The sequence below is a fragment of the Salarias fasciatus genome, chromosome 18 (genome assembly GCF_902148845.1).
Source record: "Salarias fasciatus chromosome 18, fSalaFa1.1, whole genome shotgun sequence".
Taxonomy (NCBI): Eukaryota; Metazoa; Chordata; class Actinopteri; order Blenniiformes; family Blenniidae; genus Salarias; species Salarias fasciatus.
The window spans coordinates 8,534,177-8,559,992 of NC_043762.1; the positions used below are offsets into that span (position 1 = coordinate 8,534,177).

The 25,816-nt window shown below is 40.7% G+C and overlaps 1 protein-coding gene across 3 annotated transcripts in view; it reads right to left on the minus strand.

The window, feature by feature from the left end:
- The window catches only part of LOC115405833 (netrin-G1-like), a 65,773-nt gene extending 40,235 nt beyond the window's left edge, over positions 1–25,538 (minus strand). For 2 of the 3 annotated variants that reach the window (XM_030115571.1, XM_030115569.1), the window contains exons 1-2: positions 24,019–24,136; positions 18,364–19,022 (exon numbers count right to left, since the gene is read on the minus strand). In XM_030115571.1, coding sequence (XP_029971431.1) covers positions 18,364–18,609 — 246 coding nt within the window. In that variant the 5' untranslated portion in view covers positions 18,610–19,022; positions 24,019–24,136. Of the gene's footprint in view, positions 1–18,363; positions 19,023–24,018; positions 24,137–25,226 lie in introns of those variants that run through there. The other variant, XM_030115570.1, reaches the window with a different exon arrangement.
- Between the last annotated feature and the right edge of the window lie 278 nt (positions 25,539–25,816).

Sequence of the window (25,816 nt, forward strand, 5' to 3'; positions counted from 1 at the left end):
GGAGAAAGAATCTGGTGTCGCATCAGGATGAAGAAAAACATGAATCTATCAAAAAGAAAAAAAAACGTGTACTGAGAGAGTTTCATAGATTATTACTCTGCAGAAAGAATGGACAAAATTACAACTGAAAGCATCGAAAAACTGCTGAATGAAAGTTTGAACCAGTGGTCTAGATTAGTTCAGTCAAACACCGGATTGTGTGTTCATCTGACTCAGTTCGCAGTGACACTGGCATTTCCAACAATACACCAAAAGACGTAAACAGACAGCACGGTGGATCCCTTTGTGGCGAACATTATGCAACACAACAGTCGTCACAATGCTGCGTGTTTTCCCAAATGCACTTATCATAATATTGTGGTGGCACTGCTGCCTTCTGGGAAACACATAATTGCTTGTGCAAATAAGTCAAAACAGAAAACGGGATTCTTCTGTTGCTGAAATGTGATGCACGGAGCGGCGGCTCTGATGTTTGTCGCCTCTCGCCTTTTGTTGCTTTAAATCTGGTCTGTGCAGCAGATAGACTTCATTAGAAGGGGCCTCCAGCTGCTTATTTAATGTGGGACATTGTTCTGATCATTTCATACCTTCACAAATGAAATGGGCTAAATTTGTATTCAGGGTGGATATTCCATGAGGGCTTTAAATGTTTTTAATGGACAGGAAGGCTAATTATTGCACAATAGGCTTATCTTGAGATTGTGAGTTGCAATGATTTCACATTAACAGATTTTGTCAGGTGCCTGATCACATAGAGTGTGATGTCCATTCAGTCTGTTATCCTCATTTACAGATTATTTAACCTCAAAATACACTTAGCTAATCTTTGGGTTTGTGCATCTTTTTGATGTAAATCTAACACGTGAAAAGCAGTAATATGAGGCTGAGAGGTTTGTCCGGAGCACTCGGAGTCTTTCTTGGCTGGGTGCCTCCGTGGCTGTGAAAGAAGTCTCTCCCACTGGAACTAAGGTGTTGCTGGATTAATCAGCCCATCATCTCGCTCGGCCTTACACCTCCTAACCCGCCACATGACACCTGCAGACCTGTCACCGGCCCAGACCCCCTCTTCTCCACCTCCAGATGTCCATGTGCATTCACAGGAGGAAGCGAAGAGGAAGTTGGACAGCTCAATAAAAGACTCCAGATAAATTTAATTCAGTAAAACTAAAATAATGCTCCAAGAAAAATCTAAAAAGGTCTACGGAAGGTGGCAATAAATCACTTGGCTCTAACTGAGGATGATGATGCTGATGCATTTGCAGTGACAAAGAGAAGACGTCATGAGGACGGTCTCCAGGTAGATCCTGGGCGACTATTCTTCAGAAGAGAGGCCGCTCAAGTGTACACAAAGAGTGGGTGTTGATCCTTTCAGTGCTGGATATAAGATGAACGGAACAGACAGCTGAGATGAGCCGTGGTGAGATATCGGTGGAGTCAGAGCTTTGGCAGAAACTCAATAGAGCTTTAATGACCTGCAGTCAGGGCCAGCAGTGGCTCACAACTGAGCCAGGCTTTTCATTCTTCTGACCTTCAGAGCAATGAAGGACGGGCGGATTGCACATCTGACCTACGTGTGCTCCATCATATCCTACCTAAGGTTGGAGGGTTGCAAAAGACCTGACCGAGGCGTTACTGGTATAGTTCAGGACTATACATGCACCGTAAACACAAACCTAACAACAAAACAGAGTTTAGCATGATGACGACGACGGAGTGAATATATTTAATTCATACTGTATACAAACCACATAAAGATGCTACCACTGGACCATCAGCAGCTCCACATGTAACATCCATTCTTTAAGTAGCTCACAAAAGCCTTGTTTGTTCCTGTAGAAGCACTGAGGTCTGAGGAAAATAAAGGCGTTTTGTTGCTCAGATGTGCTGATGAAGTGGCCAAAAGAGGGTTTTTTTTTTTTTTTTTTTTTTCAAATATGTTGCTTAGTTTCTGGAAAAGTACTTTACTGTGCAACAATGACATCAGATGTTGGTCCGGCAGAAGGAGGTGATGTTCAAGTGTTATAAAGACAGAAACGTACAGTGTGGAGCGTTACTTAGACGAGGAGGCGACTAACAGAGGAGTGAATAAGGTACATTGATTGTCTCAAGGCCATCAGTTTCCTCCGAGTCTAACATGTGAGGCTGCACACGGTAAACAAAACGAACCTGTATGCATCAGGTGGGTTTGCAAACATCACACCAGAGGCTGCAGAGGGGATAACTGTAACTTGCTATTGGCGCGGTTGTGTGATCAAAACACAAACTTCTCCCGGCGCTCGTGTTTCAATTTGCCACATGCCAAACACTGCGCCCTTTGGAAGACCGCCCTCGCCAAAGCAGTCCCTTTGAGGGTTGCAACACAGCCAGTCTGGCCTTTTGAAGTACGCTGCTTGGCAAATAAACTGCACCACCATCCAGGGCCGCAGCCTTGATTGGGATTCACGGGGCGCCGGCAGACGAGGGGAAACGCACTCCACATTAATTAACACCTGGCCTCATTATCTGTCCCATGTGGCCGAGTCCCACCGGGGTAAATTTAACACCGCCTTGTTGTCATTGGGGATGCTGAGGGTGAGCTTAAACATCGACGTGCAGGAAAATTCCTGTGAGTTCACGAAAGGAAGATGAAATTAAAGCCATCTGAACATCATTTGTTTTTATTTGTTTTTGTGTGCATACACACCTCTGTATTCAACGTCTGTGTGTGTGTAGTTGTAGATTTCTGCATGTGCGATCTTGGCTGTGTGGGGGATTAGAGTCCCTCTGATGTCAGGATTCAATAAAAAGCTTTAACATTGCTATAATGAGAGGATGTTTAATTCTCTTTGGTAGATCTCTCTCTCTCTCTCTCTCTCTCTCTCTCTCTCTTTCTCTGTCTCTCTCTCTCTCTCTCTTTCTTTACTCTGTATGCAGAAAGGAGCCACTGTGGAAAAAACACTACGGGCTTCATTTGTAAAAATGTAAATCTTTCTTGTCAAGGTACTTTAGACAGAGGGTAAAACATGACCATAAACAGATCACAGACATTTGATCACTTTAATTTTAGAGAGAAGTCTTTATTCATGTTAATTTTTGCTAAAAATGTTTGGACCCTGTCAGTAATTTTCTGCAGGAGCCCACAGGTCTGAAGATAAAGGCTGTTGTCACGTGGTAAGTGGATTAAGTGGACCAAGTGGTTCTCTCTCTCTCTGGTTATGTCAAATAACTTTTTCTTTGTTCAACTGTCACCAGTCGCACGTGTCCAAACACAATGAAAATATGTGCTATCACGCTCTCAGTCATTCATGCTCCCTGCTGTAACTCTTTTGGACTTGGACTCTTTCAACATGAACCCATCACTACTTTACCCTGTTGTCTATGTTTGGGTCAATCCCGTGTGGTTTCATTAAATGAACACATCCTCGCACTAGTGGCTAGGGGTGTCCTCAGATAGTCGACGATTCGACGATTCGTTCGAAGGGGCCTGATTCGACTGCCAATCACGCAGTCGAAGCATCGAAAAAATGTGGTTATTAAAGGAGAACCATTCCATTCCAGCTGTATGGGGGTGCTGAATGACTGATTTTACATAGAATTGCTTGTTTTTTTCCAAATAAACATGATATAAAGCCTATTTGATATACATGTTAACCTATCAAATACACTGTGGAAACATTTACTTAACTTGTAGTTTTATTCAATATCTATTTAGTGTTTGTGAATGAACCACCATGGTGAGTGTGGCACAATCCGATTTTGCGCAGAGCTCCGTCACAGAGCTGCATCTCCGGGGTGATTTGGCTTAACTTTAAAAGGCTCACAATGTCGGAAAAAAAAGAAAAACAGAACTTCAGACCAAGTCAAAGATGATCCAAAAAAAGTCAAATGCAGATTGTGTCCTTTCATATCACTTCACAACAACATGGCTTTCCACCTTAAACGGGTAAGTAGCCAGATATTTGGGCTAATAAAAGATGGTTGTTACTCAATTCTCATTTTTAATGCTGACTTTTATTTCGTTTGATTGTAATATTTTAGGTTATTATTATATTATTATTTTTATTTATCTAAAAGGCTAATTCTATTTAATTTAGTGTTTGTTTTAGCATGGATGTTGCGCTGCGAAACGGACCCGACACAGTGCAATTAAGCCTATTTCATTTAATTTGAGCAGATAATGTGAGAAATTGTTTTGCCAAAAAAATATGAGCTTATCTGCAGAGATTATAGATACAAATAAATTACATGCTTTAGCCCGCTTTTTAGAAGAGGGTTTGGTTCTGGTCATTTGAACTATACTTCATTTGTTTGATGTTTAGAGTTACCGACACTTTGATCCAGTCTGTGTTTCAGTGTGTAGGAAAAAAATAAGTGTTGTTTTACCTGCGTTTTTTTTTTTTTTTTTTTTTTCAATTTCAATTGTTTATAAATATTAGTGCAATCAGGGTCGGCTGTATAGGCATAGGTGCCCAGATGTCCCGTGACGCCCAGTGTAGGCACGCCCCCCCCCCCCCCCCAAACAAGATGTAAGATTCGACTATCAGTCGACTATTGGCAGGATCGGACGAATCAGATTCGACTATGGAAATTCTTAGTCGGGGACACCTCTACTAGTGGCTCTAAATGAAAACTTTGTACGGACATCGTTTTCAAAATTTTGACACATAAACACAAAACTTTTCCGAAACAAAAACAAAGAAATTATGCATTTTTCAAGGGAACATTGTAAACAAGGCATACATTTTTTATGATTAGCATACCACATACGTCTGTGACTCAGTTGACAAGCTAAATGGAAAAACAATATTTTCTTTAGACATGCGATTTAGAGTCATAACTGTCTCACTTATTAACTATTGAGTGGCGACGGCGACCTCAAGGTCAGAGCAGGGAGCTTGAGAGGCGACTGTTTTTAGCAAACCATTGGTGCCTGAATAAATGAGGATTTCTATTATTCATTAGCATTTTTTACAGCTGCTGGTTGGTGTGATTGACCTTTTTTTTTTCTATGAAAAAATGAAATTCCTCGATCACATTGAATTTTTTGGGGTTTTAGCTTTAACGTGACCTGAATGAAGCACTAAAACTTTGTCGAATTCCACATTTGCAACATTGGCCACTTAAACACTTTTCTCAATTTCTCAGTGATCAACAGACTAATCCCTTTGTGACAATTCAGTTTACAATGGAAATGTAATTGCAGTCCCACCGTTGTTCCAGAGTCGAACAACGCACTCACTGGTTACCGTAAAACTAATGCGTTATTTCACATGAGCAGTTTCGACCCTCGTGGGGATCTGTCACTGATACAAGGTGTGTGTTTATTAAGAAGACACTGACTGGCAGCTCGGGCATTCACGCCGGGACGCGGGGGTCATCGCAGAGGAACCGATGGAAACTGGGATGAAATTGAGAGAGTGGAAGAAAGACGGAGCGAGAGCAAGAGTGAAATTGCTGCATTGTTCATCGGCGCGTTAGCTCATAGTGTGTCAACTCGTCCTCCATCTTTTCAATCTGCATAGTTATTAGAGGCTTTTATTAATTTGAAATGCCAAAGTGAGGAAGAAAGCGCTACTGAAATGTCACCCTTTCATTGAGCAAGATGAAATCACACCAGCCACTTTTGGAAGCGAACGTTCTCGTTCCCTTTGGATTTTCTGTCCCTTTCTCTCTCTCTCTCTCTCTCTCTCTCTCTCTCTCTCTCTCTCTCTCTCTCTCTCTCTCTCTCTCTCTCTCTCTCTACAGCAGAGTCTCCTTCACTCTTCCTCAGAGATCGATACGGCCTGACAACATGATGGCTGGCTTTCCTAAGGGGAGGTGGGTCGCAACAGTTGCCTGTCATCTCACTGCTATTTCTCTTTTTGCCCCTTTGACTGATTCCTTAAAAAAAAAAAAAATAAATAAACAAATGAAAAACAAACAAAAGAAAAAAAAAAAAATCAAAAAGCGCCGCACCGTGAGGGTTGACCTTTTCACATTTCATTTTCTTTTTGACTTGTTTCATATTTAAGAGGGAGGGCAGCTCACATGTGATGTGCTGTACATATTAAACCTTTAAAGCAAAGGTGTCAAAAATAAGGCCCGTGGGCCGAAACCAGCCTACAAGAGGCTCCAATACGGCCCACAGAACCTCCATAGCAATTGTTGGTTTTGTGAAAATATAGACAATAAGGACAACAACTGTAAAAAAAAAAAACATGTGAAAGTTTGAATTTAAAGATCATTATGCTTCTATTTTACTGGTCAAGGTGAAATTGGACTGAATGTGGCCCCAAATTGGCCTAATGTTTGACCTCCTGCTTCAGGGTCTGAGAGTGACAAATAAAAGAAATGTTGACTGTTGACAAAAGGTTTGATTCTAATTATTGCCACTATGGACCTCTTTCGCCAAATGACTGAATTTGAAGCATATTCCCTCCTGCTGAGATGGAGACTCTATCGCCTCCTACAGACTGAAAGGAAAGTGCATACAGACCTCATGCTAATCAGTACCCGAACTTCAGAGACTCCCCCGCTCATCTTTGTTGTTCTGCAGTCAGTCGATGTGTTTGGAATATTTTAAGGCCTGTTTAAGTTATTCATATTTTATATTGATCAGGGTGCTGCTTGCATGGAGACGGCGTGGGAGGGAAAATACCCCCGACTGGGCTATACTTTCCTCTTTTAATGAATTATTTTCATCACAGGCTCAGATAAAATCTTTCCTCTCCTCATAATGAATAAAGATAATTCACCAGAAGATCAGGCAAAATACAGTGGCAAGAAGACGTATGCAATCCATTGGAATGTCCTGTTTTTTTTCTGCATTTTTGGTCATAAAATTTGATAAAATCTACATCTGGATAAACACAAAGTGATTAAAATATTTCAGTACAAACTATTGCAATAAATGTTGAAAATCTTTAACAATACAACATGTCTGTATAAATTGCAAATTAGAGACTTTGGAAACAATTTAGAGATGAAACTGTCACTCCACTAACACTCACATTGTTGCACAATAATTGGATTATTTGTCTTCTTTGTATTTATGCATATACGAGTCCAAAAATGGCATCATGGGAAAATAGATAAGACTTTTAAACTCTAGCTCATTCTGTTTGAAGGTTCACAATACCACTAAATAAGGATGCTGGGAAAAGACAATCTACCCAGCAACAAATGGTACAGACACATTTAATATGTTTTTAATACAATGGAAAAGTCGAGTTCCGAAATCAGGACACAGACCCACAAATACAGGATTCTAAAGAAAAAAAGCCCTCCGACCTGAAGAAGACTATTAAAAAAATACAAAGGTGGTTTCTGGGAAAGCTGTGAAGTGTCTGGTGACTCTGATTTCAGACCCAGTAGAGCCTAAAATAGGTTAAATAAGTGAATGTGGCCTTTTAAAATGTCTGCAGGTGCAACGCAGTCATTTTCCTATAGCAACACAGACATCTGAGGTTAGAGCGTTCATTTCCCATGAGAGCACTGCTTGATTACTTGACACTACTCAGTCTGGACCGAATTGTCAACAATGTCTTCGGGGAGGGAAGTCCTTCACACACACGTGCACTCCTCTGGTAAGAGAGGAGGTGAAAAAAGAGAGAAGAACACCCTCAGCAGATGGGAGTGCCAAGTTGAGGTGGGTTTTTTTGGGCCAGTTTGCCAACAAGCCTTTGAGTAATTCAATTACTGTGTCTTTTACATGAATTGTCAAGCATAAAAGGACGTCGAATGGGTGAGCAAACATTGAAAGCAAATGAATTCAATGATGGGGGGAGACTTTCCATTTTATATCATACAGTATAAAGTGCCATGGCAGTTATTATTTTTTGACTGGAAAGGCTATAAGAGTTTATACAGACACAGAATATTTTAAAGAAGCTGAGGGAGTCTTACTAATTGGTGCAAATAATCAATCGGTGAGTCTTTAAATAAACAGAAACTGTGTAGACTGAAGCTACTGTTCAATAACAGTGTTTTCCTCCAGAGTGTCATGACTCCCTGTCCAGAGTCTCCTGGACTTAGTAGTTTTAGAGTTAACAGTCACTGTGATAACAATCCAAACCCGTCTGTCCTCACTCATGTCCGTGTTCTCCCTTTTATTAATGGAAGCTTATTGTTATCTGCGTGCACATCTGTATGGTTTCATCTCAGACACAACCAGCAGTGCCAACTTGTGGCCTGGCATACCAAATACAATTCATTTCGGGGTGAACACAAAACTTTCTTTGAAGCAAAAATGTAAAACCAATGTGTTTTAATATGAAACTTATGAAGTAATATGAGAATATAATATGAGACCTCTTATAAACGAGGCTTAGAATTAGTAGAAAATTGTTTATATGCCAAGGCCTGCTTTAGCCCACAAATCTAACTGCGTGAGAATTTGTCTGTGCTGACCAAAATCTTTGAGAAATATTTCCAATTCACCAAAAATGAACCTTGGTCAGAATGATAAAGGGATCCTTTAGGTAAACCTTGGGTGTACCTAATAAAGTGGCTTATAAGAGTTTATCAGTAGAAGATCACAACCCTAAAGAAGTAAGATTTACTAAAATGTTGATTGAAGTCAATACCAAACACAATCACTTGGTAAGTGACATTTTTGTACTGGTTTAAATATGTAACATGGTTTTGTTTTGGATTTGCTGGAAAAACTATATGTTGTGGCGGTTTCAGTAAATGAGGCTGTAGTGTGAGAAGAGAAGTTCTGTCTGATATCATCAGGTAAAATGAAAAATTCACTTTTGAGTGTATTTTATATAATCTCCCATAATTTCCATGACCTAAATAATGCAAGTAGAAGAGGTATGTTGTTTTTCCATCAACGTAAACCCTACAGAAGAGAAAATTGTAAATATTAATATGAAATGTGGGATTTTAAAATGTGATCATGTTTCAAATAACGTGGTGCAAATGAGCTCATTGATAATGTGGAATTTAATCTACATGTTAATTGCAAATCGCTGTGCCAGGTCCAACATTTTCCTCTGCAAAATACATAAGTAAATCAAGCTAAAACAGCATTATTCATGTTGAGTTATATCAGTCTGAACTTGATCTCACCTGCCTGGTAACCTTAAAGGATTCCACCAAAATTAAAATCTGGATTTAATTTGAATGTGTAATAATGTTAAAACACTTTCTGATGTGTGACCCTGTGACTCTTCCAGTCTCCAGTAGACGCATATATGATATTTTTTTTACCACATCTACAACACAGTGGGCAAGCATAATATGAAGAAACATCAGGGTTTTACAGCCTGCTGTGTGGAGCAGTGTGGTTCCATCACATCTCAGCGAAAGCAGCTGAATCTTAATGCAATCGACGATAAGAAGTGTGCAATCTGTCTCTGACTGAGAATTATTCATAAGCATTCATGTTTTGATAATAAGTATAACTGGGCATTGCTTTGGTTAAGTGGTGAGCACAGCCGCCACGGGGTTTTTCTGTGAGGAGCTAGCATGTTTTTCCGGTGCCTGCTGTGAGTTTCGCCTCAGTGCTGTGTTATCCAGCCCAGAAACAGGCCTGTGGGCTTATTTGATCAGTTCAGATTGGGGATGAATGTGAGTGTTGGTGTTGTGACCAGTCCGGCGTTGAGCTCTCTGCGATCAAAACCAAGATGAAGGGGATATATATTATATGGTGCAATTTCCTCCTCAGTCGGCCAGTGTGATAAAATACTTCCATAATAAACTTTAAATTCAGAATTTCACTTTTTTTTTTTTTTAATTTGTTGTAGCACAGAGTATTTGTAATGAAAATGTCTATATTTTAACAGTTACTACTGAAAATCAACACAATTTTACAGAAAACTTCTGGTGCAAAAATACCGTGAAATGTCCCAAAAAAAAACCCCAAAACTGTCTCTTGTAGCTTTTGCATTCTGCATGTTTTTACAAACTAACTCTAGTTTGCGATCTTTCATCGCAGCATCACTAATATCTCAGCTCAGATCGGGTTGTTGTTGTGTCAACTCATAAAAAAAATTTGTTGGAAAAAAAAAAATCTGTTTTCTTTCGAAATTTTTATAGTTAGGCAGTCCGGAGTGGCGTCTCAGTTTTGGTCCACAGGCCTTAAGTTTGACACCCTTGAGGTTGTAAAGCATAGATATACAACTTGTCCCTCCCCGCGACCAGAGGGCCAAGCTGTGACCGTGCGCCTTGAACCACAAGGCCTGATCAAAAAGTCAATTTATTGTCTGTAAATTCAATCAACATGCTTGCATCTGAAATAAACTCATTAGTTGGGAGTAATTTCAACAAATGCCTGGTTCAATGTGATTAAATTATCTGTGAAGGCACCAAGTCATTATAATTTGGTAAATTACTCTAAGACAGCGCGGATGGATTAATATATTTTGTAATTCAGGGTTGAATGCATCAAGATAAAACAGCAAATATTAGCATAATGTAGTAAATTAGCAACAAATTGTTTGCATTTTTGTAAAAAGCTCAAAAAAAAAACCTGTTTCTCAAAGGTTTTAAACGCCGGTGAGATGATGTGAAATGAATCAAGGACTATCATATTACGACATGTGCTTCATTTCAGCTCTCAAACGTGAAGCTGTCCAGAAAGACTGTCGATCAGATCCACAAAGCCCATCATTTCCCTCTATATCCGCATGCATAATTCATCTGTCTTTGTATTTACAACCCTCAAAGAATTAACCTGCCACAGATCCCGGGGGGAATAATGCCGACATATCTCTATCTGTCAAGCGCTGGCGTCATATGGAGCTCCCGGCCTCCACATGTTCCAACAAGACGTGGATATTATGCATCATCAGCTGACAGAAAACAAGGGACGGGGAAATTAAAAAGCCAGGAGACAAAAGAGGTGGCAGGCGAGTGAAGGAATAAATGATGAGTTCCCTCCCTTCTGGTGGAGTCAGGGGACATGTTGCATGTCATCTCGGTGTCTTGGTACGCAGTGGTGCGGCGATGATGTGCCGGGCAGGGCCAGTTCAGAACAGAGTCAAGGGCGGCGGGGTGACGGCAAGTTAAACGCTCCAACTGTTCTCTGTCTCCAAACAAATATATGGATGAGTGAATTTTCAACTGAGAAAAGGAGAGTACAGAGATCAAAGAGGGGCAATGACAACTTCAAGGGTGACCTCTGAACTGCTTTGTTATTTCACCAACTTGAGATAAACACAGACTTCGGCGAGCGGACGCTCAAACCGCTTTCCTACAGACAACACAATCTGATAACTTACTGTCTGCAGGGAGATGTGCTCTGTTGTGTCTCCAAGTGAGAAACAAACAAACAAACCATAACACTTCAGAATTTCATCAAATCGTGTTTTATATATGTGCTAAATTTACCACAGAGAGACATTATTCAACAAAATATTGAGAAAAGTAAGAAATCTCACTTTCCAGAAGGGACGAGGGGATTCTGTGTGATTTGGGATTCTCCAAAAAAAAAAAAAACAACAAAAAACTAACAACTGATCAATTACTTCTATTTAAATGAGGGACAACAACTCTCTTAATGGTTTCACTTCATTGGAATATCAATGCCTCGCACTTTTCTTCTTTTTAAATCTCTCTCCTTGACTTCACCTGTTATCATACTATTCACACATTCCAAACAATTCCAGAAAAAAAGACTTTTGATCTGAGCTTCAGATGATTAAATTACACTCAAAATTTACTGAAATATGCCCAAAGTACCTCCTCTGTATGAATAGACAATTGAGTTGTAATAATCAGAACATCTGAATAATATTTATATCGCAAAGAAACAAATTCAGATGTTTCTCAGACATTCCTGAAATGCTGCAATAACAAGTTAATGATCTCTGAGATGATGTAATGATCAAATGAATGAATCTTTAGTTACCATAGAAAATCAAAAATAAAGAAGACATGGTGGCTATTTTAAAGTTCCTGAGTCTGAAACGCTCCATTAAACATCAGCACGCATGTTCAGGTTTACATGTTGCCTCTAATTCATCTCAACCACAAGAATAAATAATAAATTATTGTCTTTAGTTTCTTGAAAAGCAGCACTCTTAAAACACCGTCGCTGTTTTTCTCAAATGACATACAGACCTTCTAGGAAAATTTTTGTTTTTATAATTTTTATTGATTCTGAAGACATCTGGTGGTGTGGCCGTCTTTCTTCATTATTGCTTTCAGTGACTAAGAGAAAATATTATGCTTTCTTTTTCGAACATATAAATAACATCTCATTGAAAAAAGAATAACAACTAATTGAAAAAAGAGAGAGCGATGGTAAAATGTCGGTACTGAGTACGTAGTCATGCTCTTCATTATTTGCATTCAGCTTTCTCCATTTTTCTCCATTTTTGTCAACACTGTGTGAAGGTCAATATTTCCTCATTAGAGGTCAATCATTCCTGCACAAATCATCGCAAATGAAGTACTTTTCTTTCTTTTTTTTTTTTCGCAAATTAAGTTCTGAGGAGGAAGAGCTGAGCCACATTTCTGCACATTTTTCTTGGTGACCTCTGAGTCGATGCATGCAGCCAAAGTTGCTTTCCCGTTCTCCTGCCCGTGATCTATTTCGGACGCGTGTTACGTCAGCTTTTGTCTGCGTGTGCGACACAGATTGAAGCTTCACAATGACTCTTGTCGTTGCCCGAGAAGATAAGTCTCTTGCATTGACTGTCAATAATGTGGCCGTCTCGGAGCAGCTTAGTGGGAGCTCTCGTCTTGTCTTCCCTCCCTAAGCCTCCGAGGGGGCCGTGTGGCGAGCTGGCAAGCGGCGGCTCCTTTTCATCCATTCTGAGAAAACTGAATATAGTTCAGAGGAACGGCACCAATCTGCCCAGTTAGACCCGGAGTAGCTGGCAAGAGAAGGCTCCCCGAAGCGGTCTCAGAAGAGTTTACACATTTTTCCAGTGTGACGTGGTAGAATCAACATGACTGCAAATGGTGTGGCGCACGTGGGCAGATGACGGCTCACTCAAAGCTCTTATTAATTCATTTTAATCAATCGCCAGATCCTTAGGTAGATATTGTGGGAGGACGAAGTGTCTCTCACGCTTTCCCTCAAAGGTTTTCCACTGATCAGTGTGTCGTAATGCTAGCACAAAATCCTGACAAAACTGAGTTTATTTATCCAGCATAAGCAAACAGACTATTCTGCAGCTGCCATCTGTCCAGTGCTTATTTATGTTTGGTGGAATTGTCATGTCTATTCTTTTTCTTGGCAACTACAAATAAATTGATTCAACGCTGACAATGCATTAAAGTTAAACCTCCTTCACAATGAATTGGATGTAATAGGCTGCCACTTTGAAGAATTGCTTTTAAATTTACTGAAGATAACCTGATTTGGACTTTTGGGACAGAGAGGAGCTGTAATTAAAAACACTCTTGTGTCTGTTCCCCAAATCGAAGACGATTATGAGACGTTTTAGATGCAGATGTCTTTCAGCGGGTGCTCTTCTGCATTAATAGCGACTGTTCATCAGGGTCCGTGTGGTGCAATAGGGTAATAATTGTCTCGCCTACGACCATTCAAACGCTTCTAATTGGATCATTTGTATTAATACTGCATATTAAAACAGTGTTGTGTATTCAATTACAACAGGGATCACAGCTAATTTAGTATAAATCCTGAAAAGTGAAAACAAACCAGGACGTATCAGTGAATCAAACCCTGACTGCATCCAGTTGTGCTCCAGTGAAATCAGTTTGACCTGGCGCACCGCCTGTTATAAGACCAAAGAAGAGCTCAGACCCCGGTGCTGAGTGATCGTGAGTGACAGTGCTACTGTGCACTGCGGGAGAACGGGCTTAATACCAACACATTCTGCAGAGCCCCCGAAGGTCTGCAGCTAAAAATATAAACAAGGCTAACTCCTTGATGCAGAACACCTGTCCTCGACGCTGTTTATCCTGGACGGTCTCAGCTGCTTGTCCTCAACGCGCCGTCGGAAAGAGGCCAGATATCAGGAAGGGCTAACTTTAATGTTCCAGGTTCCTCTGGAAGGTGTCAAACGTAAGGCCCGTGGACCAAAACTGATCTGCAAGAGGCTCCAATCTGGGCAACCAAACCACAAAGAAAACATTGTTTTTCCTTTTTTGTTTAACAAATTTCTTAAGAGTAGTGGACACAGCACAACAGTGAAACCCGAGCTGAGATATCGGTGATGCTGCCATGAAAGATAGCCACCCTGTTCCTAGAAAAGCAGCCTGAAAGTCACACATTATGAGGCTGAGATTGTAAAAACATGCACAATGTAGCAGTGAGACGTGAAGGGTTTTTTTTTTTTTGGGGGGGGGGAGGGCATTTGGTTGTATTTTGCAGCAGAAAGTTTAAATAAAATTACCTTTATGTTGAAACTGTAGTACTGTTCCATTCTAATTTAAAAGATATTGACATTTTCATGACGTATACTCTGTGAGATAACAAAAGAAAGGCTCTAATGTTTAAATTTCTGGGTTATTATGGCACTGTTTCACCAGTTCAGCCTGCTCAAGAGGAAATTTGGCCTTAACTAAAACGTGTTTGACACTCCTGGTGTAAAAGATCTTTTTTCTTATACAGTTTATGTAATATTCATGATAACAGCCTCTGTTATAACTATATCTGGAGGAGCTTAGCTTGAACCAAAAAAAGAAAAAAAATAACATCCCTGAGCGACAGAGATGGGAATCAAAAGCACAAGGTGGAGGCGGGAAGGAGGCGTGAACGAGGGGAACGAGTCTTGCAGGATTCTTTGACCGTCCGCGGTGAGGTAAACCAACTCCTGGGGAAACTGATTAGAGCAGCCTCACAACTGCAGGCAACTTTAGCGATGGGCTGAAAGAGCTCATTTGCATGCCTCTCTCATCTCCGGCGAACTCTCAGGAAGCACCGGTGGATAAGGTCACCGGTGTCAGTCTGCCTGTGCGCCAGCACAGAATGTAAACAGATCAAACACACAACAGCCATTTACGCGGGTCCGGGAGGAGAACGTGTTCTTGATCATCTGTACAATGATCGCCTCAGATTCGTGTCAGAGGTGATGGACGTCAGAGGAGGGGACTTCTGAAAAGTCGCATTACTGAGGTCCGCTGCCGATTCGCAGCACAGCGTGGGTTCCTGCTCGCTTGAAGGAAAATATAACGCTGTAATTATGAGGTGATCAGAGTCAACAGTTTGTTTTTTTTTCACAATTGGATCATTATATTTCTCTAATTTAATGAGTATTTGTTTTAAATGGAAACTGCAAAAATTAAGACGCATCTATTGCACAGTGGTGGCAGTGTTTTTTTTAATATTTAGTGTATTTAGCACAATGTAGCTTCACCTTTTTGCACAGTTTTGGCTCTTTGGCTGTTCTTTTCGCCTAATAGATCTCGGAGACAACAAAACTGTGTGGTAGCTACGAGCTTCAGCAATGTGTCAACTATCTCCTTTGCTTCTTCTTCTTGTGACTCAATACACCGTCTAGTGGTGCAAACATGTATTGCAAGACCAAACAAGCTGGAAAACTTGCAGATTTGGGATGTTTTATCACAAAATTATGGCTGTCATTTGGTGTCATAATAACTTAAATAAAACTGGAATAGTCCATATAGTACTGTTAAGATTCAACCAGGAAACTAATCTTTTAGTCTAACAGGGAGAAATGTTGTAAATGATCACAACAGAGACTCAGTTATGACTGCAGATGTTACTCTTACCCAATTTTAAGGCCATTCATTATTTAACACTCATATTTTCTGACAAAATATGTCATTGATTCATTTGTTTGTCTCCAGCAGCATTACTTGTGCCACGACCCAACCAAATGAGTGTTGCCAAACAAATTAAAGCTGTTTCTGCAAACTCCTCTACATTTATGTATAGCTACAATACTTCAGGATAAGTTTCTTTGAATAGCTTCATGTCATCATTCGTGACTGTGGAGTGGAGCTGAACCGACTCATACTGCGGTGTTACTCTCCAAAGGGCAGACGTCAATCTTGACATCTTCATTTAGTAAGAAATGATTAAACTGAACAACCCAATACATCAAACAAATAAAGGGATTTCTGATCGTCTTGGTGTTTTTGTTTTGATGCTTTATCTTTTGTACAAAGTGGGATTTATGAGACACTGCAATCAGCCTGGAGGTGATTGAGATGTTTTACAGCCACTGGGCAGAACGTAGGAGCAGCAGTGCAATGAGCTCTCTGCTCATGTTGTCAGACACTTTAACTGAAACCTTATCGAGGCAAACATTGTAATATCTGAGAATGCCAACTCTAGAGAGCTTCGAAATGCAATTATATGCTATTCACACAAATAAATCTGTGGAAGAAATTAAAACTGACAAATATAACATATTTTAGAATTTATATTTTAAAAAAAATGTTGATAGTTTCTCAAAAGAGTTCTGTGAAAGACTGATGCTGTTAAGCTCTACTGTCCTCCTGTTCTGCAACACACGAGACAACTTGACTTACTAAATGCATTTGGTTGACGTTGGAACATGAAGCTGTCATCGGTTTTAGAGGCAGAGTTGTTGAAGCTATGAAATATGCTCACCTGCCCGACTGAGGGTTAAATCAGGGGTGTCAAACACATTTTAGTTCAGGGGCCACATGCAGCCCAATCCTAACAGAGTGCGCTTTAATTTATTTGAATTCACAAAACACTGACATGTCATTAATACAAATCAATATAAATATTAGTCATCCTTCTCAAAATAATGCAAAAAAAGACCAATCGATGCAATTTCATCGGTCATTTATGACAATTTACCTCATAAATGTGACAGATTAGCCACAAGTGAATTTATCATGGAAAAGAAAAGTTTAAATCCACTAAAAAAACATGGATATGTTAGCATAATTGATTACAGTATGTGGAAATAGATGCATGGTAAATCAGATATAAAAAATGGTGAAGTTGACAAAAGCCAAATTTGCCCAGTTATTTGATCGATGAACAAAATCTTTAAAGTTTTTTAGCAACTTCAACCAACATATGATTTGCTTGCTCTCTGGTCCAGGTTAACTTTCTTGCAATGTGGAGACTTCTAATATTAAGTCATTCAAAATTCAAGAAATTTCCAAGTACACAAATTGGTTATTTACAGTGTTTATCCCATGATAAACAAATGTAGTGGTAATACTCAAAAGATATCAAAGATAATTGTAATCCTTTTCACCAAAGCAAGAAACAAGTACATGCTTTCCGTGTATTTTGAGTATTGGACTCCTGAGGAAACAAATAATGAAAATACCAGCATATGAAAAATATAAAAAATCCCATTTAAGAGTGATATCAATGAAAATTATTGGTAAACATAATCGAAAAAGGAAACATGAACCAAACATTGATAAAATTGAGCAATTACTGTATAGAGGGGGAAAAAAAAAATCTGTCCACTTTTATTTGCCTGTATTTCTTCTTTCTGCTCCTCGCGTTATGCTAATGCTGCACATTCAGGATAATCTACTGGGCCGCTAAAGGTTTCACAGTTTGTTTTGATATAAAGCTTCACAGAACGTCACACCCGACTGGAGACCGGCTCCTTTTTCATCCGACAGTGGCATTAAATGTCTCAATGCCATCTGGAGCAGCCAGAATAAAAACTCTCCTTTTTTAAAGATGCCCATTTTAATTGGCAAATATTTACTTGCAGGAGCTCTCAGCGGGCGCGCACACGACTTCTAATGAAGCACTTTCAAGCCCACAGGCTCGCGCTGCTTACATCGAGCGTGATTCTAAACAAACGCAACCTGGACTTGAACTGTTGATAATGGTTGATCAGGGCCAATGAAACACAACGCAGAACAGTGCAGCGAGCATGCAGGGCATATTAACAGCACCAGAAACAATTACCTGTGTGTGAGTGCATGTGTGCATCTTCATTCATCTTCGCAGACAAATGCTTCATATTTACTAACTATATTGCCAATATCACACAATTTCAGCTCATTCACCTTGATACTGATATATATGTTCATAAAAACAAACAAAAACTAAAAGGTTTTAGTCAATTTTGCCTAAAAAGAATTTAATTAAAAAGAAATTGGTTGTGTGTGAGGCTAAATTAAAGAGATTTGAAATGAGCATGAAGTTAAATATCTTTCATACGCACAAAACATTCAACCTTTTCATTTTCCATTTCATTTTGAGCTTTATATCATGTTTTTTCTGCTTTGGCTCTTATAACCTGCTACATATATTGCACATGCAGCCCACTTGATGGAAGTAAATATTCAGTTTTGTGTGCATGAATGAGCGCAGATGAGTGTGCCGCTGTGACAGGTAAAGTGTGTATCCCGATGCGCTCCGGATCTATGTGTACATTAATCTCTGCTGCAGCGGCGGCGCTTCGCCTTGTATGCTCTGCTCTCTATCCCTGACCCAGTATGCTGTGCGATCCTGTCCACAGCCTCATTTGTCTCCATCAGGGGACAGGCGAGGTTACGACTCACCAAAGCGCAGTATGTTTCTGGCGGATCTCCACACGTGATATTTGGGGGGTCGAGGGCCACTCGCAGGTACTTTGTCATGTCAGTGGCTTCTGGCTGACAGGCCATGTAGTCCCACGCCAGGCCCTCCTCTGTATAGATCTGGGATTTGCACACGTCATAGTGTCCCCAGGCAGACGGGTAATGTTGCATAGCATGTGCCACACTGGTGCACACAGCCTGCAGAGCCAAGAACACAGGCCAAAGCATGGTTGATCTCGTTCTGTATGCTTTCTGTGAAATTCTTCTTCTTTCTTTAAAGTCTTTAAAACACCAGCTTTGTCATAGAAATGACAATATCACTGAGACGGTTTCTAAATTTACAGCTCTGAGTGGCACACGGGAGCATTGGGAAGCCGTAGCACCATGCTGCTACTTTTGTGCGAGCAGCTTCAGGCAACGATTAGCCGCCCATTCAATTATTTTGTCTTTGATTGCCACCACTTCTGCCTGGATGATGAGGTGTACCAACAAGTGAGCTTCTTCGCTCGTGTTGGAGGCTGATGAGGGGGGTCAGCTGACGGTCAAATGTGATGTGCGCGGACAAGTGACACTCCTCATAAGTCAGCAGACATCTCGGCTTGAGCTCCTGTCAGTCGTGTTCCCTCTGAACCGACGTCATCCTAAAAGACAGAGAAAAAAGAGAGTTTGGTTGAGTTTGATTCAGTTTTATTTCTATAGTGTCAAATGCAACATCATTTCATTGCAGTTTCACAGAGAAAATCCCGACAATTCCATATGAGGAAGCAGAAGCAATAGTGGAAAGGAGAAAAAAAACCCCCTCCTTTTTAACAGGAAGAAACCTGCAGAGCTAGACTCAAAGGAGGAGACTTCCTGCAGAACCAGACTCAGAGGAGACTTTCTGCTGTGCCATGAAATACATAAACATGTTACTTAAAGGGGCTGTATAGGAGAAGATGGCTCCCCTTAAGTAATTTAGAATTACATTTATGAACTTTGTTTTTACATGGGCAAAATGACAGGGGGCGGACCAGACCAGAACAAGAAGCACAAAGCATGTTGCCGGCGATTTTTCTCTCTTTCTTTCTTGATTAGTTTGACACTGCAGCTTTGAAAATATCTGCATTGTTAAACACCCATCCATCTGCTCTTTTCATTATGTCCATTTCTTCTGAGGCTCCTGCTAAATAAACTGTCTCCATTCGAGACGTGGGCGTGGGCCGCCATCTTGGAATACTGCATCATGACGAGCTTGTGCAAAAAACAACCTGAAAAGTCAAATGCAATTTACATAATTCCACTACTGAAGAAGAATAAACAGGCCAGTTTTTTTTTTTGAAAATAAACCTAATTCCGAAGTAAGAAATAAACTTAATTCCTGAAATAAAGATTTCAGGTCATGCATCCAATATGTTCTATGACGCACATTCATCACATATGGCAAAGTTACCATTGTTTGTGTAATTTTTTTTAGATAATTTATCATAATATCTTGATAAAATTGAAGTTTTGATTGCTTGATTTCTATAGATATTGCACTCATTTCCATGCATCAGGCTAAATTACTGCCTTCCTGTCTCGGCACTGAATGGACCCTGTGTTTGTCTCAACGCCTTCAGAGGCATTTGGGAAATATTAGACTCAAATTGGAAGACAGAAATGGTCTATTTGAGGGATTGTACGTTTCTAGGAGCTATCACATGCCATCAGTCAAATGGCCAAACTCATCAGGCGATGATGCCTGGCAGCAGTCAGCGGAGACCTCCGCCATCCCGATGTCTCAGGTGAAATGTGTTGAGCGCTCGGATTGAAGAAATGGAGCGGCTATATCCAGCTGCCACCAGCGCAGTGCCACTTTAAATAAGAGTTAAGTTAGTGTTGACTGTCGATGGGCCCTGGTGGTCTGAAGTTCGCTCTATTGTATAAATAAAGTCTGACTCACTGGACAAAAATATGCATTTCAGTTTAACCACAGGACCTCTTATTGAGCAAATATGTAAAGTTGTCCTCTTTTTAGGCTCCTCAGTGTCAGACTGGATGTATTGTACTTGCAGATTCACAAAAAAAAAAAGCCTCTGTCAATTCTCTCAGATGATACATGCAGCTGAACCTGGAACTTTACGGTCAGTTGCTCTACTCTCCCCCCTTTAGGCAACGGCTGCCCACTGGTGACTGACAGCCATGGCTGGAATATGATTCAGTGTTTTAGGTAGCCAGAGGGATGAAGCATTTCTATGTTCAAGTAGTGGGATTGTTAGTTATTTTATTGAAATAAGTTGTAAACAAAAATAAAATCGGATGCAGGTTGAAGGGCCTGTTTACGCAGCCCTTTACGAATGTCTGCTTATTCCCATTGTTAATGTTTATAGAATATTGTTGTTTGTCTGCATGTATGCAGGGTTTCATCTCAAAAACAGCCAACAGCGCCAACTTGTGGCCTGGCATGCAAACTACATTGTTTCCTGTGTTTCTGCTGTTGCCGTGTAAACACTGTTTTCAGAAAGTTGCTGTGTGGCCACCGCGCCTCAGTGTATCTCTCAGTCCAAAAGACAGTCATTCATTCAGAAAATACTAATGATAATTTAGTAAACAGACACGCATCCTAATGAGTCATCTTTTGGTGTGAATACTCTCCGCCAACACGTGGAGGTAGCAGAATTCAACATTTTAATTTGGCCATCTTATCTAGGAGAGGGAAATGTACCAATTCGAAAGAGGTTTGACCACATGTAAGGCAATTACTGTGTTCCTCCCCCCTCCAACCCAATGGCCATTTTACAGAATGACTACAGTCTTGAATTCATTCCAGCTGTAATGAATGATATTCACTCAAGCCAGAGAAATGATCTGTGCTGTTATTCAGGCTCAACAGAGCCTTCAAAGTGAACTCTATCAGCAGGTGTGGATGGCAGGCTCCGTTTGACAAACCTCTGGTGGGAGAAAGGAAGAAAACTGATGGAAATAAAGGCGTGGAGGGAGTTTAGGATCTTTAAATGTGCTTGTGTCAATCATCAAGACGTCTGCGAAGAGACCAATTACAAACTCGATAACATGGCTGGAACTCTGAGTGATGAATAAGCCCCTGCTTTCACTGAGATGCGTGTATCAAATTTCATAAATATAAATGTCAGTCTCTGATCACAGATGCGTCATGTGATGGACTCCTTGCGTTTCATATTCTCACATACACACACACACACACACACACACACACCTTTCATAAGGCTGAGGTTGACTTTCATAATGTAGACAGTCAAATTAGGTCCCAGCAGCAGGGTGGTGGAGGTTACTTATCTTATTTTTATTTAATAGGGGACATTCAAAGCTAATAAGAGACAGTAAATGGAGCTAACCATGGGAATAATGGCTTTAATTCAAAGACACCTGGTGTAATAAAATCTATACTGATGAGACAAAGGTATCGGGATGCTCGGGGAGCTCATTTCTCAGCACCAGTCTGCAACTACGATATCAGTAAAGAAAAAAAGAAAGAGAAAAAACATTAAAACATAAAATTCTTTAAACATCTTTTATGCTATTCAGGGAATTTCTACACACAAAAAGTGTCTTGACACCATTTACAGAGCCAATTCATTTGATTTTATTTTTAAGCATGCCTGAAGGACGCACAGTGTGTGGTAATCACTGTGATGTGCAATATATCTCCACGCTACCGTGACCTACAGTTCACACCTGGCCTGTATATCTCGGAAAATCAGAATTGGAAAAGAAGAGGAAAGCTTAAAAATGCAATATACAACGACATTATAATTGTCCTCACATCACTACCTCATATTCAGTGGTCCTCAAAATGCAGGGAGGGACCAGGGAATGTCATAATTTCACCGAGAAAAATATGAGGTCAGATTCTATATTAAAAGTCATCAATATTTGAGCAGCTCTCCGTATGCAGGGAGAGAGACAGTGCTTAGGGTGACCACCTCACCCCCTCTCCCTCTCTCTCTCTCTCTCTCTCCTTCCACTTGTTTTTGAAGCCTCTGAAACACCCCCTTGTGTCCGCTTGCATTCCATCCCCTGGGCAGCTCAAGCATAGCAGAGTGTTTTAAAAGTCAGCAGGCAGCTGTACCCCGTGGCTTATATTGGTTACAAACTCCCAGCCAGACTCTTAAAAAAAAGAAAACATTTTTTTTTTCCCCCTATAAAAAGTCTTCCCATCATTTCATAGTAATCCTGAGTAAGTGTGTGGCTTTCTGTTCACCTCTTGACTTCCATAATGAGCGCTATCCATGGTACTGAAATCGAGGACTTCAGTTCTGGTAACGTTCCCTGTGATGCTGCACGCAGGCTGACATTGCTGATTGCAAGATGAAACTATTATTGATTTCGAAATAATAAAACATAAAAAGACACTGATAGAGCTCTCTCTGTGGTTTATGCACCGACAATTGCTGCTCTGCTGCCTTGCTTTCGAACATGGGACACGTGGTCATGGATTTGGGTTTACGCGCAGTAGATAGCTCCTCACTGTGCTTATTGATTTTGTTGACTTCTAACCAAAAATTTCTGATCCAGAGCCAGAGTGAGCAGACTGATGCTTTGTGTCTGGCTGATGAGTGCAACAATAAATGGGTTAATGCTTCCAACGGTCTCCTAGCCAAGAACCAACCCCTCAATATGAGTCACGGTGGGTTCGACTGACAAGCAGAAGCACGCCTCGACTGAAAAACATTGGGCTTCTCATTGTCACCCGTTTCTATCTCGATCACATATCTTTCTTGAGCCTCCTCTGTTTCTTAGTGCCTCTCAGTTGCAGCCCTACTGCACTAAATCCATATGCACACAAAAAATACAATTACTGCCCCAGGGGCTGCACCTTTAACCTCTCTGGCTGGAGCCACATCAGCTCACTTGTTATTTACCCCCATGGCTCGCTGTGCTGTTCACCAGAGAGCCTTTTCCCTGAGAGGATGTGGTTGTATGTGGCGACAGTGTGATGGTCGAAGCCACCGCCAGCCAGGCAGCCTTCACCACTGCCACATATGAAATGTGCTGCCATGCATTATTCAAAGTCTTTTTCCCCTTCCTGAATTGCTAACATGTAAAAATGCACAGCATGTGACAAACATATTAAAATCCAGCAACACATAACATTTATGCAATCAGAAACACAGAGACAGTCACCAAAGGAAATATCAAACGAAATACAATAATATGCAGATCTGATGGTGTAGTCACCAAAAGCAAGTATTAAGTAGCATCTGAGCTTGATATGACAGAGAGGTTTTTGCTTCGGGGTTGCATTTTGCGCAGAGGCGAGGCACTTTAGGTGTGACTTTACTGACCCGCTGCGCAACAGGTTAAAGTAACATTATTGCGTCTGTTAAAGGATTGATGAACACTGGAGGCACATAAAAAACAAGACCTTTAAAAAAAAACACGCTAATAAAAAAAAAACCTACCCTATCTTAACATATACATTAAGTTAATGAGAAAAAACTTCTTAGTGTAGTTAAAGTCTTTGAAGACTATACATATCAGAATATAAGAGGCATTAAAGCATTAAAACAATCAATCACTCATTTGAAATGTCGTTACTGTTCACATACCATCAATATAATCGTTCAATTGATCCCAAATTAGTTAGTGACTCTCACCATTAAAAAGAGTACTGACAAAAAAATAAAAAAGAATACTCACATTAAAATGCTCCTCTGGGACAAACAGCCTATCAACAAGTTATTTACAGCCACGCTGTAGAAAGACTTTCTGGCACTATCAGCGGTTTCTCCTTTTTTTTTCTCTCTCTCCAAAAATTCACTCGATCAAATATGAGAAGTCCTGCGAGCGCGCGATCACTTAGTGTCCACAATGTTTGAGTTTAAGCCTAACTTTCTTTAAACTTTCCTCCTGAAGCAGGAGCACTGCTGTCACACACACAGCTCAGACGGATCGGAGACGGAGTCTGGGCTGGTTCACTGCCTGCCCGACTTTACGCAGCGCCGCTTGGCGCAGCGTTCCTTCGGAACGGCGCAACACAAACAGTCGACTTCAAGTAGGGAAACTCCCGGTGCTTCCAAATTTATTTAAGTCCATCAATCTCTAGAAAAACACATCCCGGAGAAAAAACACTCTCTTTCGGGGATAAGTCAGACTGATTTCCTATCCAAGTCGAGTTGTGGATGAAGGAGGAGGCGAGAGATAAGCAATCTTCCTCAAATGGAGCCACTATGTCCAGTTTACACATGAGCGCTCCGCCGGGTCCTAAACACTGGCGGGCTGATGAATCTCAACTTCAGCCACTGTTTAATCTCAAATCAGTGTAGCAGTGTCCTTCTTGTTAATTATTCTGGCAAATCTTTGGAATGTTCTTTATTCATACATCTACATGGAATTATTATTTTTAGGCTAATGATCCAAGAATGAAAACTCTTTCGCAACCCGACCAACCTTAAACGCACGAATGCCAGTTGGAAAATGTACTAATATCAAAAACTATTGGCCACAGCATACACACTTAGGATATACATTCATGACTGCGGCAGCAACCGAGCAAATTTCACCCGCGATGAAGCAGAAACTGGACGTTTGCGTAAAAGTCGGCGAGTCTTAAGGACCACATATGTGCATTGTTAAAAAGGGAGGAATATGCGTAGAGCGCAACAAAACTTGACAGACGCGAGTCCTCCGGCCAGTAATTCCAAGTGCAGAACAATCACACTGTAAAATAAGTTACAGGGAATTTTTGGATCGCGTAAAAGGCAAGTGGAGAAAATCACGGTCTCAAGATAAAGCTCAATCTGATGCGCTGATGAGCGCCTGGAGGTCTCTTACACCGACTATTACCGCTACCACACCGCCTTAGGATCCGATGCTTTGCAGAAAACAAACATAAAAAAAGATCTTACCTTGCATCTGAGGATGTGTGAGACTGGAAGTGCGCCTGCAGCAACGACCAAAAAGAGGCGGAATAAAAAAAGAAAAAAAAAATCCTGGCTGAAGTTTGAGGTGTAATTGCAGAGTTTTGGGGTTGAATTTAGCAGAGCAGGAAGAATAACCACAGCTCGGTGAGTCTGCAGGGCTCCCTTGGCGAGGAGTCACAGATGTCACCCTCTCCTCTGCAGGGTGCCAAGCTGCACGGCAAACAACCGCGGCGACAGGGCGCTTTCAATACGCATTTTTAATTGTGCCGTAATGCCAACTGGTGGAGATGGCGCGATAGGAACAGCCGCGCCCAGCTGAAGGTCACCACAGTAATTGAGCAGTCCGGATCCCACATCGATGCACAAAAAAAAAAAAAAAAAAAAAAAAAAAAAAAAAAGAGGAAGAAAAAGGTTTCATAACTACTGAGTTGACTTGTACAATCAGTAACTCCAGCTTTTCATATTTCCTTTCAGATGTGCGCAAAAACGCGCTGCGTTATTTCAAAGATGCTCATCAAACGTGTCTTTCTTTTGTTGTGTTTCCCGGTAAATAGTTTTCCAGAGAGGTGAACTTC